At 43.6% G+C, this 20,553-nt stretch overlaps 1 protein-coding gene across 1 annotated transcript in view; it reads right to left on the bottom strand.

The window, feature by feature from the left end:
- LOC124555160 (nitric oxide synthase, salivary gland) overlaps positions 1-20,553 on the bottom strand; it is a 693,873-nt gene that overhangs the window by 295,155 nt on the left and 378,165 nt on the right. Inside the window, exon 4 of the mRNA XM_047129021.1 lies at positions 2,857-2,948. Within this exon, the coding sequence (XP_046984977.1) occupies positions 2,857-2,948 (92 nt within the window). The remainder of the gene's footprint in view (positions 1-2,856; positions 2,949-20,553) is intronic.

Below are 20,553 nucleotides of genomic sequence, written 5' to 3'. Positions count from 1 at the left end.
TCTGATACCCGTGCTTTCTTTGTACATATGTTTTTCTTTACAACTTCTGTGATTGTCCTTGTTAGAAACGTCCATTCCTCTCAACTTAACTGCCTATTGAGCTATTCCTTATTGCAGTATCTATAGCCTCGAAGAATTTCAAACGTATCTCTTCATTCTTTAGTACTTCCGTATTCCACTTCTTGAGCAGTGATTATTCCTGACTGATCTGTTAAACTTCAGCCTACTTTTACGTATGACCTACGAGCCATTACTTGCATGGAGATTCAAACCGCTGGTACTGTTGAGCACAAAATAACCAAATCTTTTGTATTTTGTGTTTCTCGAAATAAGCTCGAGTGATATCGGTGTGGTGTACACCAAATCGACGAAAAACTTCGCGTGCACACTAACCCACTTGCCATAATCTTATAACAATGCGTACGTTGTAAAACAGGGATTCTCAGACTTTTCCTCTGCCCCAACACTTTGAGAATCCTGGTACTTCGATCGAATACATTGTTTATTTTGAAGGTTTATATAATTTTTAAAAAAACGAGAAAAGCTTGTTTTATTCAGTGATTATTCGAGTTTTAAATCATAACTAATAACACACAAATCATAATTACTGTGACTTTTCAATCTTTCCCGGCGGAGTGAGTGACATATGGCCGCACTGTTAGTAAACATAGCGGACAGCGCAAGTGCAGGAGGACCACTCTGCGACTTTGGGCAGAGGGAGTTTGAGTATGTGTTCAAATGTTCAAATGTGTGTGAATTCCAAAGGGACCAAACTGATGAGGTCATCGGTCCCTAGACTTACACACTACTTAAACTAACTTAACGTTAAGGACAACACTCACAACCATGCCCGAGGGAGCTCGAACCTCCCTCGGGAGGGGCCGCACGATTAGTGACATGGCGCCTCTACCCGCGCGGCCACTCCGCGCGGCCGGTTGAGTATGGCGCTATCCATCTACAAATCATTAGGTTCACAAAATGGTTCAAATGGCTCTGAGCACTATGGGACTGAGGTCATCAGTCCCCTAGAACTTAGAACTACTTAAACCTAACTAACCTAAGGACATCACACATATCCATGCCCGAGGCAGGATTCGAACCTGCGACCGTAGCGGTCGCGCAATTCCAGCGCCTAGAACCGCTCGGCCACTCCGGCCGGAAAATCATCAGGCTTGCGTGATTTCCACGCCTGCCATTCTTCGCTTGTGTTCTATATACAGAGCGTCGAAGTGCGGATACCGTCAGTCGTAGCTAGCCACTAGCGAGGTTCAACCACCTGAATATGTTGGACAGCTGCTCCGAGGATATACTGTGCAATTGGCACAACGTCGTCCGGCAGCGAACCCGTGAAGGTTATTTGCATCATAATTATTGTCAAAACGTCGAAAAAACTCGAAGTTATTAATAGTGTTCTGCAGATCGTTATTCACCTTCCATCGAACATAGTTTGGGAAATCCTGCTTTAAACTGGAAATGACCCTTGGAGGCGTGTTGAATAGAAAACAGTGCCCACAAACCTTCGTGATTGAACACACAGCCCGCTCTGCCAGCACACTATAGGTGCTGGCTCTGACGAAGTCCACTATGACTGCAGGTTTATTTGTATCTCGTTTCCTGTGGTGAAAATTGAGGAACAGTTTTTTAATCGAGAAAAGGGCACCAATGCTGCAAGTCATGATACCTGAAAACTCTTTGTGCAGTTTATCTTAGATTTCTATAGGAAGATTACAGGCGTAATTTCTTCATCGTAAACGAGAACATTTCTATGTTTCTGATGGTTGTCTGTGTCTCTGACTGGGCAATTTCCTTACAGCAGGAATTGTAATTGTTGTTACAATAGTACTCTTCTTCTTCAAAAGCTTTTGTCTTTGTTTCAGTGAGAAGCTGGCGACATATCCCCTTCGTTTCTGCTGCTGATGTAAATATTTTTGTTCGAGTGCTCTTGGAGAAAAGCTGTTGCAGACGTTTCTATGCTTATCGATAAAAACCGGCGGATATTGGCACCCATCGCGACACTCCTCATGTGGCGGTGGTGAGATACACTTCGACGTCGAACAAGTCATCGGCTTTACTCCGTATGCACATGGACAATTGGACATTCACAAAAACTGAGTTTCATATTTTTTGTTGGAGGCACACTGACGCAGAACTGATTTAAAACTAGTTGTAATCAGATTGGAGTCCATACAAACCCCGTTGTGTGCAGCGATCGTTGAATGTACACAACGAACAAAAGAACAGCAATCGATAGCGTGCCTCAATACAGGGCACCACACATCTCGGACGTCACATTTGCTTCCTATTCAAACATGTATGTAATGGCTACAGTTCATGTTAGACTCCTGTATGTTCTGCATCAACCAATATTGTTTACTATGTGGCTCTTTGGACTAATTCACCTGTTGTTATGTGGTGTGTTATTGTGTAATGCTTATGTTTGCTCTTACGATTCGATGTTTGCTATCTTATAGTGGTTCCTGATTCTCTTTCTTTGTAATTTTTAGCACTAAAGATGAATATGTAATAGTTGAAATTTAGTTCTGTCGTAATAAAACGACTGTTTTCTCGTCTGATTGCTGTTATTTTCTCCACTGTCTAGAAACAGTTCTCATCGGCCGAAGATTTTCGGGTTTCCCTTAGTTGTAAGACAAATGCTGGATCTGGTAAACCCCTTCTAATATTCCCAATTGGCTCTCCCTTTTCCCCCAACACTTTCTTGCTCAATATTTGGCCGCAAAGTCCCTCGCTGAGTGATGGGTGATTACCTTTAGGTAAAACAAGGACAACCAGCATCCAAAAGCATTTACTAGGGATTTATTATTCTTTCTTTTTATTCTGTTAAGTGTTCATACATACCGTATATTTCCCTTGTTGGTGCTGTATTTTATGTGATTGCAGAGTGCTTCAAACATTCCACTGGTCGTTGTCACGTAGCGACAGTCGAACACCTGCAAGAAGAAAAAGAAAAAAAAGTTAGTCACCTGAAATGTACACATAGTAGTAAGTAAAGCCTTCAGAACGATTACATTCAGCAGTGTGCTTCTTGTTACTACTAACATTACTTCACTGTCGATTCTCTTTTAAAGATAATTACGCTACAATTTATTTTGGATGCAGGGAATGCATAGGTAAAAGTGAATCTTCAGGGTCGTTGCATTCCATGGCAAGGGGAGGGGGAGGGGGGGGGGGGGAAGAGGGGGAAGCAGTGTTGTACATTCTTATCTCGATTTCGGGAGGGGCGAGACTCTTACCCCCGTCTGGTTTATGTCCTCTATTCTCTTTCCAAATCGCTTCAGGTGGCGGTTGGATATTTCCTTTAACATAGCCGCAGTTGTTCATTTTCTTGCATCCTCGTCGGACCAAAGTTAGTACTCCCCTTCTAACAATTGGCGGAAGATTAAACGTTTCATCCTTCGTGTACAAACTTTCCTGTGCTGGATCTTTCCTCACTCTTACCATTACTTCCGCTTTCTGCTTCTGTGTGAATACAAATAATATGTTCCGGGGAACATTTTCACACGAAATGCAAGAGGAAGAACTGAAATTTATTACTTCGGAGTCACATTCGCTAGAAGCCTTTTACCTCTTGTTGTGGCCTTCAGCCCGAAGATTGGTTTGATGCAATCTGCACGCTCGTCTCTTCATCTCTGCAATGCCAAATCAACATTCAAGCATTTACTGCGCTCAGGCACGTTTTTTTAATGTCGATATAGAATATCCACCAAACGGTGGAACGTTTAAGCTAAAATAATAACGATGTGCTAGCTGTTCGACTGGGTATCGCCTTTAATTCGCTAGTCTTGTTAAGATCAGCGAGTGCTAAATTAATCATCCGTGACAGTGGAGGAGGTTACCTTTTAGCAGAATGATCGCTTTCTTTCTTAAAATTATGTGCGACGTGTTTTCTCTATGAGAGTAGCGATTTATTTCACGGTGTCGCAGTTAATTGGAGTAGCCTTCTTCTTTCCTTCATCTCATTTCGCAGCGGAGATCCTTATCGTGACGGTCTTCCTTACCACATCTATACGTGACACCATTTACGTGTGAATGTGTGGATTTTTGTGCATTAGTGTTAGTAAGAAGTGCAGATCGACGCAACGCATTGGAGATGACGTCATCGAATACTGCCGTCCGAGATCCCATAGCCGATAGGTGGACCGCACTGGGGTGCTATCGCGGCGGATCTTGCTAGAACGCCCGAGCGGCCATGCACTAGGACTGTCTATTTCCTGTTCAGATTGCAACTGCGAGCTTGTGTGCCACTTGATCTACAGTACGTGGATGCACGTAATACGAGAGCAGCGGAGACGCCTCCGGGACGAATAAACTATGTGATAAAAAAGCCGGAGACCCTCGTGTAATGCGGAATTGACCAATAGATGGCATGAGAGGCTGACCCGCCAGTATAAAAGAAGGCGGGGATAGTGTTCGTCGGTAGAGAAGCAGGCACAACGAAGTACGTCGGTCAGGAGAGATCGGGGAGTTCGAACTTAGACTGGTCATTGAATGTCACCTAAGAAACAAACCCTTCAGGAACAGTTTAATATTTACTGTTAAAACAATCTTGATCACAATTTATTTTCTACGGTGACTGGTTTCGACCACTACTGTGATCATCTTCAGACCAATGAGTAAGAACATCCTTCTGCTGGAGAACCAGAAGGAGGTTCTTACTCAATGGTCTGAAGATGATCACAGTAGTGGTCGAAATCGGTCACAGTAATAAATAAATTGTGATCACGACTGTTTTTAACAGTAAATATTTGTAACACATTGGTCACTGTCACTCCCATAATGTATTCAAAAGTAACATTTTAATACTTCTAATGCTTCCGAAACGAACCGTTGCTGATGATTGTTAAGTGGAAACGCGAACGAGTAACGACAGCTAAAGGAAGACCATGAAAAAACCGCATGAAATCATCGTGTGGAATAATTTGTGAGTACTAAAGCGCTACCAACAGTCCAACTACCTCAACGATTGTGCGTATAGAGTTACTGAGGTACAAAAGTCGAGCAGCTCTTCGTAAGCCACAAATATCTCCAGTCATTGCTAAGCAACGCCTGAGGTGGTGTAAAGACCTCTAGACAGGGAATAATTCGAAATGATTGATTTGGAGTGATGAATTTCGTTATGCCATGTGGCATCCGATGGAACGGTATGTGTGCAAATACCTGGAGAACATTCGCTGTTATCATGTGTAATGCCAACAGTGAAGTACGGAGGTGATTGTGTTTACGGTATGGGAATGTTTTACGTGGACGGAGTGTCGACTCCTACTGCACTTAAGAAGACGCTGATTATGGAAGCATATGTACACGTGTTAAAGCATTGTGTACTGTGGACGGCATAGGAAGAGGTCGGAGACGATCATTGTACCCGCATGACAATGTACCCTGTCATACAGCAGCATCTTTGAGGATATGGTCTGGCAAGAGCCCGGCATGAACCCAGTGGAACACATTCTTTGGTTTAGTTCCGGAGAAAGAATGGGCTTCTATTCCTCCACAGACATTCAGGACTGAGTCTCCATCGTTCAAGCCCTCAGAAAGGCGAAGGTTGCACAAAAATCGTTAATTGTTCATCAACAAGTGTCCGGTTACTTTTGATCAGGTAGCGTAGGTATTTAGGAATGTGGGATATCCAACAATCATTCAGTGGTTTACCTAAAGTGGTAGTGTGACACTGTGGATACTCAATTCAATAACAGTGCCATTTCCCCAATGAATTTCTATATACACCCGAGTTCAGTTACTTCAGATGAAGCTGATTGGGAGCTACCTGATCAGTAAGACTATGTAGTCTCTGAGTAGCGCCACCATTTTGTAAAGCGGAATATCTGGCTACGAGAATCATTTCGAACATTGTTCGGGATTTTAAAAGTACTATTGATGTACTTATTCCGTTGAGTAAATGGCAGAAATGAATGGATCTTATTAAAAAGTACAAATTCCATACACATTAGAATTTGAACTGTAAAATTCGCGATATCCGAAAACCACATGTTGCGATCCACGTAAATTATTTACCTCAAACAACCTAAGCCATCAATTGAAAATGTGGAAGTGGGCAGGTTAAGCAATGCCCCGCCGACGCTACTCTCGTAAGCGTTACAGTCATGCTGCAAGTTCGTAGTTATTACAACGGAAGTAATTGGTGTATCTGATAAGGATCAAATGATTCGCGGTTCAGGTCTACAGAGGGATCCAGAAATATGTTTGATAGCTAATATATTTGGAACAAAATGACACATCGCTGCAGTTACGCGCACTAGCGTAGTTCATTGTTTTTCAACAGATCTTGGCGCTTGTTTTCCAGCAGAAGACAGTGCAGCGATGAATTAAGGAAGATTCTCGACTGAGCAACGCAAGGTTGTATTGAAATGCTACTTGAAGAACGAAAACATGATTGAGCTACTACGGCAATGGCGTAATGTGTACGGAACTCAGCCATCAACACGTACAACAGTTTATCGTGTTAGGGATGAATTTCAAGACAACGGCTTTGTTCAGAAAGTGAGTAAGGAGCGGTCAGACCGACCAAAAACATCGACAAGTTCAGCTTCCAGCGCTGCTCTGTTGTCACAATTTATTTGATACTAGCAGACTTTTTTTAGTGGCGAATTCTCGCGTAGCCTGTACCAGTCTCCTTCTTATATTCGCCTTGCTCCTGCTGCCATGCGTTATTTTCCTTCTAAGTTGGCAGAATTCCTTCACATGGTTACCATGTCATCGCCATATTTTGATGTCAAATTAATTCGTAAGCTTATTTTCGTTACTGCTCAGCTTTGATTCCTTCAATTCACATTGTATGCTCGTTATACTGTTCATTCAGTTCAACAGCTCCTGTAATTTGTCCTAACTTCATGGAGGACAGCAATGTTATTAGCAAATATTGTCACTGATATCGTAACATCCAGAATTTTAATTCCATTCCTTAATCTTTCTTTTATTTCTTTCATTGCTTCTTCGGTACAGAGGTTGAGCAATATAGAAAGAAGGTAGCATCCCTGAGCTAATTCCTTCGCAATCCAAGCACTTGTCTCTAAGTCCTTCATTCTTTACGTTCCCTCATTATCTCTCTTTTTATGAGGTTTCGGAAAATTTGCACCATTTTACCTGCAGTACTAGTGCGTATAAAGCCATAAGAAGTGGCGAGTCCTCTTGCGAACCGGGCCGATATGGCACGGTCTTCGAAGGAGATTTTCGTGAATGTATTCTCGCATGTTTAAATAGGATGGAATGGCCACCAATACATCTGCCACAATTTCTAGGCGGTAAGCGATATAGAAATTACTTTTCCAAGATTCACATCCATTTGTTTAGCAACACCACTTTGCAGACGAACTGGGCATTCAGTAAGACAATCTCATCGCTAGTCTATGGTTTGACGAATGAAAGTAAGGATACTTCTGTAACCGTTCCAGCTCGTCAAACCCCAGTGCGACACAGCACATCCGAAACGACACCGAGAGCGAAGTGTGCGCCTTTTACCCATCTCCGACCAGTCGGTATCTATGTCTACACCTACATATATGATTCTTGCTTACAACAGGGATCCAAATCCAGTTTTAGTAAAGTAATGAGTCGACGAATATGTCTTTTTGTACATGTTTGGCTCGTCTCGCCATATCTGCAGATCGGTAAAGGAGACTCTTAAAGGTCTGATGAGGAGCTTCAAAGATCGAAATCGGTTAGCATGGACGAAATATTTTGCGATCAAGACTGATTAATATATTAAAATATTGTGCAGTGGATGGTGGAGGGTACATCGTACCAGAGTTAGCGATTTTCTCTTCTATTTTCATTCGCATATTGAGCACATGGGGAATGACTGTCTTCACGCTTCTGTGCGCCGACTTATTTATGATGTTTTGAAAAAAAAAAAAGTGTCTCATATTCCTGCAGAAGGCAGTACTTCTCAAAAATAGAACAATGGGTGCTATAACTATATGTTCTAAAACCAACACCTGTTACGATACGGACCGTTTTACTTGTCATGAGTAATGTGTAGATTTTGGTGGTGTTGGCCGGCTCACTGTTGCAGTTCATTTTGCGTGGCCACAATAATCACGTATGGCACATGTAAATCCTCGAACAATCATGTAGTTGGATCAGGTGGCTTCTGTATCTGCTGTTGTTGTTTATGTGTTTCAAAAAAATGTTCAAATGTGTGTGAATTCCTAATGGACCATACTGCTGAGGTCACCACCGGTCCCTAGACTTACACACTACTTAAACTAACTTATGCTAAGAACAACTCACACACCCATGGCCGAGGGACGACTCGAGCCTCCGGCGGGAAGAGTCGCGCAATCCTTGACGCGGCCACTCCGTTCGGCATTTATGTGTTTAACGAGACCATATAAGGTCATCAGCCTCCTACTCACCACCCAAGACGGAATCAACGTACCCCATCTGTCTGTGTCTAGAGCAAACCCGATGCGCAAGAGTGAGAAAGTTTTCTTAACGTTTGCGTAGTTTGTATGTGACATGTGAGTACCGGCCTGACACTCACCTAGTGGCACGTGGGAAACCACCTAAAAACCACACCCAGGCTGGCAGGAACAGTGACCCTCGTTGTTGATCCACCGGGCAGTTCGAACTGGGGCCGTCTCCTCTCTTAGTGTGTTAGAAATGGGTGCTTTAACGGGTACAGGTTTCTGGGTGGGTGCTTCAGTATCAACAACTGGACAAGAATTGTCGGTGACAGACTCATTGGGGTATACACTTAACCATGAGACAGTGTCTCATGTCCGATGGATTTGTGAAGGGGGTCCGGTACCATGGACCCGCGATTCATCGAACCTGAATCTATTGGATTTATAGCTATGAGGGCGTTTAAATGCGTAGGTGTGTATGTTACGTCATTCTGATCACATGTATGCCAGATACTATGATGATGGCAGAAGAATGGTTGCATAGTCTTCCTCGAACATAGGTTCCGTAGATTCACCCAATATTCACGTGAACTACGCCGTCTTCTTTGTACAACAACTCAGTAATAAATGGAGTACACAATACTGTGTATGATATACGTAATTAATTAATTTTTGTAACTGTTTTTCGGCTTACAAGTACCTCATGAGACTTTAACTGACTATCGCCGTCAAAGAAGTTACAATATTTGTAAATAACACCGGAAAAGATGTTACTCATCTAGACTGAGATAGAAACACACAGTATATGTCGTCTTTGACAATGTGATGGTAAAGCAATTAACAATTTAAAAAGTTGAACAAGAAATAAACATAAAGAGAGAACCAGGAGGAGGAGGAGGAGGAGGAGATAGTGTTTAACGCCACGTTGACAGCGAGGTCATTAGAGACGAAGCAGAAGCTCGAATTACGGAACCATGGAGAAGGAAAGCGGCCATGCCTCTTCAAAGGAACCACCCCGGTATTTGCCTGAAACGATTTAGGGAAATCACGGAAAACTTAAATCAGGATGGACAGACACGGGTTTGAACCGAATGTGAGCTCAGTGTGCTAATCGCTGCGCCACCCCGCTGGGTGGGGGAACCAGGGAAAACATTAACGCTACACTGGAGAAACAGTGCCTATATGAGAATCTGAATTAAATTAACGATCATAATAAAATAAAACTAGTACTTTAGAAGATTACTAAAAAATAGCTTGAAGAGCTATTACATATGGAAAGTGATACAGAAACAGAGTAAAAGATAGAATTGACAATCGTGACAGCAGACTATATGGAGAACTTGGGCAATCACACTACAATAAAAATAAACAAATGAAGGAACAGAAATGAACAAGCAGTGAGGAAGTTATGGAAAACTTTGTCAGCTTTTATCTAATAAATAGTGCTACAACTGTATTGTCAAAGATGATATTTACTGTACGTTGGTGGCTCAGTCTAAATGAACAATTTCTTTCCCATCGTTGTTTACAAATTTTGTAACTTATTTGACAACGATAGTCAGTTAAAAATGTGATGATGAACTTGTAAACGGAAAACGTGTTAAATAAATAAATTAACCCTGGAGAACATACACAGTTTGTGCCTTTCATTGATTCTCCTGTAAGCATCTTGTTACACTTTCTTGTGGGCTATACTACTCTTGTTACGTTACTAGCAGCTAGCTTTTCAATTAGTTGGATGCGAATTATCATGTCTACGTGATCAGTCAGACCTGGTAACATTGGCGTTTTATATAGAGTTTCCTTTACGGATGCGCCGCACTATCCGAGAACCATTCCAAAAAAAGTAATTTAACTGTGGTTTCTTAATATTGATTTTTCTGCATGTACTCGTATTGTGGGCAGCTGTTGAACGGTCACAGTATAGTGTTTCGCGGGGTCCATTATGGGACGTCTCGCCGCCGGCATAATGGTGCAAGAAAATTCTAGCCGTTTCTAGGTAGGTATTTGTAGTTGATTTACCGAGTCAGGTTTCGCTGTGGTAAGACAAGGACATTTATCCCCATAAATTTGAAATGGTTACGTAGGTAAGATACAAAGGAAGGTCCTAAAGAGGGATATATTACAGATGGAACGCAAAATTAGCAGGGAGTAGTGGGAGGAATTATACTGGCGTAGCTTTTATGGGAAGAACCATCCCAGCTCTCAGACGACTTGACGTAAGGGAACTACAGAAAGCTTTATCCACAACGGCTGCAATGAGTTTTGAATTGCTCCACCCGAATAAGAGTTATTTAACGACTGCGTCTCGTCGTTCGTTCTCAAGAGCCGAGGCACTTGACTAGATTTAGCTTTAATAATACATTACTGTCAGTGTCAGTAGCTCGAAAAGTATTAAGTGCTATTAGTATGTAGAGACAATGCTGCCGGCTTGATCCAGCCATCTATTTAATACTCTTGCACATGCTTCTTTGTCTTTCAAAATCATCTTTTCTAAATCATCCCCTTCTCTTCCCAAACTGTACACAAGGGATGGAAGGATCTTTGACTTACACGAGAGGATAAACTTCTTGTGATGTTAAGTTCTTCTATTATGGAAGCACTGACTCTTCTTTCCACCCATGGTCGCGTAACATTCTTAGCCAACATTACGTCTCGAAGTCATCAATTCGGCTCTTGTTACTAGCTTACACTATCCAGGTCTTGTAGCCATACCGCAACATAAGGAATTCCAATGATTCCACCAAGCGAATCTTGGTTGTTTTGCATAATGTCCGATTCTCCCAGATCTCTGTGAGTTTAACCATTGTGCCTCGGCCAAGGACGATTCGTGGTCTTATTTATCCCTCTTTCTTGTGCCGTTTATCAGAGATCATAGATATGCCAATCATTCACCGCCTCTAAATCTGTTAAGAAACACGTAAACTGGATTTTTTTGGCCTTTTCCACGTGCATCTCTGTGCGCCTCTAATGACTTAGATGTTATAGAGCTGAGGTGACGTTATTTAACCTTATCTGACTACACTTGGCACATCTAAATACCGCTAATGTTCGCCATCCAACGTTATAGTTGCAGAATGAGTACTTTTAATAGAGACCTTTTAGTAATGATATTTGGTGGTTTGGAGTCCCAGGGTCATTGAATACGTGCCATAACTTGTCCCACATTACACAATCAAACGCCTTTTCATAATTTAGGAAACAAATGAAGAACTGCATGATATGCTGCAAATTCGTGACTGACTCTTATCTTCACCTGTATGATAATAACAGTATTGGAATTACACTACTGGCCATTAAAATAGCTACACCAAGAAGAAATGCAGGTGATAAACGGGTATTCATTGGACAAATATATTATACTAGAACTGACATGTGATTACATTTTCACGCAGTTTGGGTGCATAGACGCTGAGAAATCAGTACCCAGAACAACCACCTCTGGCCGTAATAACGGCCTTGATACGCCTGGGCATTGAGTCAAACAGAACTTGGATGGCGTGTACAGGTACAGCTGTCCATGCAGCTTCAACACGATATCACAGTTCATCAAGAGTAGTGACTGGCGTATTGTGACGAGCCAGTTGCTCGGCCACAATTGACCAGACGTTCTCAATAGGTGAGAGATCTGGAGAATGTGCTGGCCAGGGCAGTAGTCGAACATTTTGTGTATCCATAAAGGCCCGTACAAGACCTGCAACATGCTGTCATGCATTATCCTGCTGAAATGTAGGGTTTCGCAGGGATCGAATGAAGGATAGTGCCACGGGTAGTAACACATCTGAAATGTAACGTCCACTATTCAAAGTGCCGTCAATGCGAATAAGAGGTGACCGAGGCGTGTAGCCAATGGCACCGCATATTATAAGTCCGGGCGCTACGTCAGTGGCGATGACGAATACACGCTTCCAATGTGCGTTCACCGCGATGTCGCCAAACACGGATGCGGCCATCATGATGCTATAAACAGAACCTGGATTCATTCGAAAAAATGACGTTTTGCCATTCGTGCACCAAGGTTCGTCGGTGAGTACACCATCGCAGGCGCTCCTGTCTGTGATGCAGCGTCAAGGATAACCGCAGCCATGGTCTCCGAGCTGATAGTCCATGCTGCCACAAACGTCGTCGAACTGTTCTTGCAGATGGTTGTTGTCTTGCAAACGTCCCCGTCTGTTGACCCAGGGATTGGGACGTGGCTGAACGATCCGTTACAGCCATGCGGATAAGATGCCTGTCATCTCGACTGCTAGTGTTTACGAGGCCATTGGGATCCAGCATGGCGTTCCGTATTACTCTCCTGAACCCACCGACTCCATATTCTGCTAACAGTCATTGGATCTCGACCAACGCGAGCATCAATGTCGCGATACGATAAACGATACGATAAACCGCAATCGCGATAGGCTACAATACGACCTTTTACACGAGGCATCATAATGTTCTACTAGGCAACGCCGGTCAACTGCTGTTTGTGTATGAGAAATCGGTTGGAAACTTTCCTCATGTCAGCACGTTGTAGGTGTCGCTACCGGCGCCAACCTTGTGTGAATGCTCTGAAAAGCTAATCATTTGCATATCACAGCATCTTCTTCCTGTTGGTTAAATTTCGCGTCTGTAGAACGTCATCTTCGTGGTGTAGCAATTTTATTGGCCAGTAGTGTATAAAGTATCTTGATTTTCTTATCCAGTGTTATTTCTTCACGTGGAATTTTTTTATTTTTAACAACTTAATAATAATTTAAAAACACTTGTTGCTGCCCCCATTGACGATGGATGCCTCTCGGTGGGTAACTTCATGCTTCCCGTAACAAGCATGTAAACAGTTCTGTTATATTTGATTTCGGAACTTTGAGACAAAAATTTGTTCTTTAGCTCCGCACTCGTTACTGATTACACTGTACTACCGAGCGAGGGGGCGCGGTGGTAACATCCTGCACCCCTGTTCTGCAGGTTAGAGGTTCAAATCCGCGACCAACCGTACTACGAGTGTTGTTGAGGAAGTAAAGGACGATCGGTCGCGAATTGGAACCACACTGAAAATCAAAAATGTTTTCTTAGCTACACCTTACATGTACTTCTCTACACAGTCGCCACTCCGACTTAAACATTTGTCGGAGCGTTATACCAAATTTCCAACACCATCGTCATTGAAGGCAGCCGCCTGTGCTGTCCGATAATTCTCTATGCTTGTCTATAGCGCGTAGCCTGTGCCCAAGTATTATCTTCGTATCCAGCGTTTCATGTGAAAAGGGATGATAATCAGGAAGAGCCAATTAGGGCTGTGTTGTGGGTGATCGAACACTTCCCATCGAGCAGGCTGCAGGAGCGTCTTCACTGCCCCTGCAGAGTGCGGCTGAGAATTGCCATGAAGAAGGAAGTGCGTGGCAGTTGTTAGGTGAGCTGCATTCATTAAGGCGAAGCCTCTCAGCAAGCCCTCCTACTTGGCGAGAGACATTGTTGTTCTAGGCACCTCTACTCACTCACAGTGCGCTCACAACTGGAAAGAGCGTCTTAGTGCGATCGACGGGAATACAAGAGCACTGCCCAAAACGTCTGTGAAAAGCCTCGTCGGATTTTCACAGTATTTTCCATTTCGGGACCTATCGTTCCTCACTTTCCGAATAGCCCTCGTAATGTAGGTATTTCATGATTTCCCTAAATAGCATAAGGCGAATGCGAGACAGGTCGTTCGAAAAGGCACGGACAATTTCCTCCCATATCGTTTCTCTGTTCTAGCGTGCGTTCCGTACTGAAAGTCCGATTTAAAGTACAGGATGGACAAAATAACACTGGCCCAGAAAATATTACACGCACCGTAAGATAGACAACCCAATTAACATCTTCCTCCTCGAGTGTGGATGGCCAAAGATGGGTTCCCTGTCTCAATGTGCATGTAATATTTTATGGGCCAGTGTAATTTTATCCACCTCATAGTTCGCATTTGACAGTGTACTGGACTGCTCCCACTACCAACACACCAATGGGTCACTGACAGTGTCGATTCTTACTCTATCGCCAGTTCCAACGAGAAAAGCATTGTGCCGGCCAATTTTCAAGTGCCATACTTTCCTGAGCGCTGTAATTTCGCATTTTTTAAAAGGAAAAAACTAACTACGGTTGCAATAAAAATTAATAACAGGTTTTTGTCATCCTTTGAGACGCTGTTAAGTTCTGTACATGTGATTTTCAGAATTTTTTCGAGCTTTTCGTGGGATAGAGACTTGCTACGAGTTATATATTGAATAAGTTGCGAAAATAGCCGTTTTCCGTTGATTATACGTAGCAAATGCAAGTCGATACGGAGCTTTGGAAAGATTCGTTGCGGATAGAGGTGCTTTGGCAATCAACGAAAAAGAAAAGTATTTTGGTAGATTCAACAGTTTTTGAGATGTAGCCAGACAGAGCTTAAACTGTTTTCTGTACCTCAAATTACACTTGATCAAAAACTATGATAGAACTCGGCCCGTAATTGGAAATGAGACAGATGTTTGACGCGCCTGGTAACACATAGAGGTATACACCAGACGCTGATATGAGTTTCATATGTTACGTCATACAACACTCTGACTGCCAAAACCATCAACTGACGGAACGTGAAAATTTCGGTAGATTGGCGATACCGTCACCTGACCGTATACAGGTTCTACCGCTTCTAAATACGAAATCACGTGTATTGGCGGACTCTTTGGGTCTTCATTGCGTTGCATTGGATATTTAGTTACTAAAGCAGCTCTAAAAATGGCCGGCATTCTAAGAAATGGAAAGCATTCCGTAGGCAGCAGTCAAAATGTTGAGAGATTTTCTATTGTCATGGACAGCTGCGTTGGGCGTCTGCTGAGAGTACTTGTGATTTTCCGTCAGATGTCAACCAATTTAAATCACCAATTCGTCTACGAGACGTCAAACCCTACTTCGCCTTCTATATGCTACGCTCGTTATTGCATTCTGGACTCTGATTACGGACCATCTAAACCGAATAATTTTATTTGTAGTGAAATGTTAGTTGCACTCAATATTCATGTCAGGTTAAAAGTGTGAGGACGAGAATTCGTAACCAGGCATCTATGGGCACATCTGTTCCGGGAAGGAAGGATATGGTCGCTGGACTCTGAACACAAGATCTGATAAGAAAATCAGAAATGGCTCTTTTAATAGACCATTCTGTCATACGCCTTCAGTGATTTTAGGAGACTGTGAATACTGGACAGGGCATTAATCTCCGCTTCTCCAGAAGGCGAGAGAGGCAGTGCAGTGACCGCGCCACACACCTCGCAAAGTTGTTACAATAGGGCGATCTGCACACCATTCACCTACCGGAACACATCTTCAACAGCCACTACATTTTCTGGAGACATTACAACCTCTACAGCAGCTCTGGTGATAACGCCACAGCTAAGGACTGTTGATGTACAGAGAAAGATAGTGACACATTGGAGTTTAGAGGCGGTCACTGAAGGATGCTTGGATGTCAAGGCCCGTAATGCACTGCTTCCGAAGAGCTGGTATCCGGAATTCGAAATTGGATACTGCACTCAATATTTCAGTGCTTCGTTAATGGTCAGCGATGCTATGCTCCGAACAATAAAAGAACCCATAAAGCCGGCCGGAGTGGCCGTGCGGTTCTAGGCGCTACAGTCTGGAGCCGAGCGACCGCTACGCTCGCAGGTTCGAATCCTCCCCCGGGCATTGATGTGTGTGATGTCCTTAGGTTAGTTAGGTTTAATTAGTTCTAAGTTCTAGGCGACTGGTGACCTCAGAAGTTAAGTCCCATAGTGCTCTGAGCCATTTTTTTGAACCCATAAAATTCTAGCAAATCATCATAAACCAATGCCTTTTAATTTGTCAAGCAAGGCAGCGTGTGAATTCGTGGAAATTTTCCGCCTAACTCTGTTCAAAATTTCATCCAGTTAACTGGTGTGGGTCCAGAAGAACGGCCTCCTACTTTGCCTACTCAGCTGTTAAGCGATTGGTCCGCCACCCCTCTCTGTAAATATGCACCGGATAACGACGGTTAACGAGGGAAGTTAAAAGTTGCAGAAGCCATTTTCTCCTGCTAATAGCGTCGTGAGTGCACCGTTTTCTTCGGAGTACGTTTAACATGACCTTAAGTTTTGGCGGGGATCTATTAAACATCTCAATTTTACATGTAGGTAACCATCCCGTTTACATAATTTAAGTACCAACAGAATTAATACTCTTTGGTATCGTATGAAGTGAATATTTACTTCGATTTGATGTTCATTTTTCACGAAGCATGACTACGGTTTCTGCATCAAATCATCATCCTGATAATGAATAATTGCTTATCCCAGTGAATGGAATGGAAATGAAATCCCATGCTTCTAGACAGAGCGTAGGGGAAAGATGCGGGAGACCCGCACCGCCGTGCTAGGCAAGGTCCTAATGGAAGTGGTTTGCCGTTGCCTTCCTCCGACCGTAATGGGGATGAATGATGATGATGAAGACGACACAACAGCAACCGGTCATCTCGGAACAGGTGAAAATCCCTGACCCCGCCTGGAGAGACCACGGGCGGCGGAAACCCCACTGAATAGATGGGTATATATCCAAATTTACGGATGCAGAATTTTTATCAGTCTTACTGCATTTTCGATGGGCTGACTTTGAAGTTAGTGTATACCCACAACAGGACGATACAGTCGTATCATACACATTATCTTGATCAGAATGAATATTCACAGGCCAGAGAAGATGTTGATAGGTTGGGACGGTTAGGAATTATTAGGCTTTTACTCAGCATGGTGGATTTAGCTGCTTGTTTCCTTCGAGACCCATCTGTAACGATAGTGCATGCTGGTATGCAAATCCTGTCCAACTACCCTCCCATAGATTATGGTTCATACCAATGTTGTGTGTTGCAATGTTCACAGCTTATTGCATTCCATAGAGAAGCCACATCCTATCATCTGTGAACAGATACGTTGAAGTCATTAAAGGTAATGAATGTAATCCACCTCATCCCCTTTATTAACGATTAATACACTACTGGCCATTAAAATTGCTACACCAAGAAGAAATGCAGATGATAAACGGGTATTCATTGGACAAATATGTTATACTAAAACTGACATGTCATTACATTTTCACGCAATTTGGGTGTATAGTAATAACGGCCTTGATACGCTTGGGCATTGAGTCAAATAGAGCGTGGATGGCGTGTACAGCTACAGCTGCCCAAACAGCTTCAACACGATACCACAATTCATCAAGATTAGTGACTGGCGTATTGTGACGAGCCAGTTGCTCGGCCACCATTGACCAGACGTTTTCAATTGGTGAGAGATCTGGAGAATGTGCTGCCAGGGCAGCAGTCGAACATTTTCTGTGTCCAGAAAGGCCCGTACAGGACCTGCAACAAGCGGTCGTGCATTATCCTGCTGAAATGTAGGGTTTCGCAGGGATCGAATGAAGGGTACAGCCACGGGTCGTAACACATCTGAAATGTAACGTCCAATGTTCAAAGTGCTGTCAATGGGAACAAGAGGTGACCGAGACGTGTAACTGATGGCACCCATACCATCACGCCAGGTGATATGCCAGTATGGCGATGACGAATACACGCTTCCAATGTGCGTTCAGCGCGATGACGCCATACACGGATGCGACCGTCACGATGCTGTAAACAGAACTTGGATTCATCCGAAAAAATGACGTTTTGCGATTTGTGCACCCAGGTTGTCGCTGAGTACACCATCGCAGGCGCTGCTGTCTGTGATGCAACGTCATGGGTAACCGCAGCCATCGTCTCCGAGGTGATAGCCCTTGTTGCTGCAAACGTCGTCGAACTGTTCGTGCAGATGGTTGTTGTCTTGCAAACGTCCCCGTCTGTTCACTCAGGGATCGAGACGTGGCTGCACTATCCGTTACAGCCATGCGGATAAGATGCCTGTCATCTCGACTGCTAGTGACACGAGGCCGTTGGGATCTAGCACGGCGTTCCATATTACCCTCCTGAACCCACCGATTCCTTATTCTGCTAACAGTCATTGGATCTCGACCAACGCAAGCAGCAATTCGCGATACGATAAACCGCAATCGCGATAGGCTACAATCCAAAGTCGGAAACGTGATGGTACGAATTTCTCCTCATTGCAGGAGGCATCACAACAACGTTTCACCAATCAACGCCGGTCAACTGCTGTTTGTCAATGAGAAATCGGTTGGAAACTTTCCTCATGTCAGCACGTTGTAGGTGTCGCCACCGGCGCCAACCTTTTCTGAATGCTCTGAAAAGCTAATTATTTGCATATCACAGCATCTTCTTCCTGTCGGTTAAATTTTGCGGCTGTAGCACGTCATCTTCGTGGTGTAGCAATTTTAATGGCCAGTAGTGTATTAATAAGATTCTTGAGAGGGAAGATCTGTGTAGCTAATAAATTTTTATTTCGTGGTATATAATTCATTCTTCGTTCCCCGCCCACGTCCATGCCACCATTTTTCCTATATCCGCTGTGACACTGATGGAAGGAGACCTGCTTGGGGCCGGCCGTTTGTGGCCAAGCGGTTCTAGGCGCTTCAGTCTGGAACCGCGCGACCGCTACGGTCGCAGGTTCGAATCCTGCCTCGGGCATGTATGTGTGTGATGTCCTTAGGTTAGTTAGGTTTAAGTAGTTCTAAGTTCTGGGGGACTGATGACCTTAGATGTTAAGTCCCATAGTGCTCAGAGCCATTTGAACCATTTGAAGACCTGCTTGGGGAATGAATAACAAATACTTAACAAAACCCGTTTCATTGATCGTTGTGCTGAAGTCTCAGTACTAATTTCCGTTGCGGTTTTCAAGTAATTTATTGGGTCACATGCACGTAAGCTTGCATAGAAACCTCATATGACGCTGCACACGATGGAACACCCATGCCCGAGGGAGGACTCGAACCTCCGCCGGGTCACGGGTTCGAACAATAAGTGTTAAGGAGATACTTCTGGAACTCATTCCCTGGAGAAAAGACGACGTTCTGTTCGAGAAACACTATAGAGATAATTTAGAGAACCGGCATTTGAAGCAGACTGCCGGACTATTCTACTGCCGCCAACATACTTTGCGCTTAAGGACTACGAAGATAAGGTACGGTTAATTAGGGCTCACATGCGGGCATATAGACAGTCGTTTCTCCCTCATTCTCTTTGAGAGTGTAATAGGAAAGGAAATCAGTAGTAGTGGCACAGGGTAACTCCACCAGGCACCATAAGGTGGCTTGCGGAGTGTCTATGTAGATGTAGATGTCTTCAAATAAAACACAAGTAATATCTGGCGTTTATTGACGAAGTGTTGCAGATCCTCTGCATATCCTCATCTGCATAAACGGTTTAGGAAACAATCTGAGCAGCCCTCTCAGATTGTTTGCAGATGCTGCTGCTATTTTCCGTGTTTTAAAGTCATCAGATGATCAAAACCAACTATAAAATGAATGGGACAAAGAATCTGTATGGTGGGAAAAGTGGCAATCAATTCTAAATAAGGAAAACTGTGAAGTCATCCTCATGAGTACTAAAAGGTAATCGCTAAATTTCGGTTACACGATAAATGAAACAAATCTAAAGCCTGTGAATTCAGCAGCTACATACTTCTGGCTTACAGTTATGAATAACATAAATTGGAGCGATCACAGAGAGAACGTCGATGGGAACGCAAGCCAAAGACTGCGATATATTGGTAGAAATCTTACAAAATGCAACAGGTCTACTAAAGAGAGTGTCTATACCACGCTTATCCGCCTTCTTCTGGAGTATTGTTGTGCGCTGTGGGACCCGCATCAGTTAGGATTAAAGGAGGTCATTGAAACAATCCAAAGAAAGAAACTTCCTGGCAGGTTAAAATTGTGTGCCGCACCGAGACTCGAACTCAGGACCTTTGCCTTTCGTGGGCAAGTGCACTAACAACTGAACTACCCAACCACGACTCACGACCAGTCTCCAAAGCTTCAGTTCTGCCAGTAGGTAGGAGACGAGGTACTGGCAGAATTCAAGCCGTGGGGACGACTGGTAAGTCGTGATTGGGTAGCTCAGTTGGTAGAGCACTTGCCCGCGAAAGGCACACAGTTTTAATCTGCCAGGAAGTTTCATATCAGCGCACACTCCGCTGGAGAGTGAAAATCTCGTTCTCAATCCAAAAGAAGGCAGCTCATTTTGTATGATTTAGGAATAGGGGGGAGA

The sequence above is a fragment of the Schistocerca americana genome, chromosome 1 (assembly GCF_021461395.2).
Source record: "Schistocerca americana isolate TAMUIC-IGC-003095 chromosome 1, iqSchAmer2.1, whole genome shotgun sequence".
NCBI lineage: Eukaryota > Metazoa > Arthropoda > Insecta > Orthoptera > Acrididae > Schistocerca > Schistocerca americana.
The sequence above is the reverse complement of the archived record's forward strand: the minus strand, read 5'-3'. Positions and strand labels throughout refer to the sequence as shown.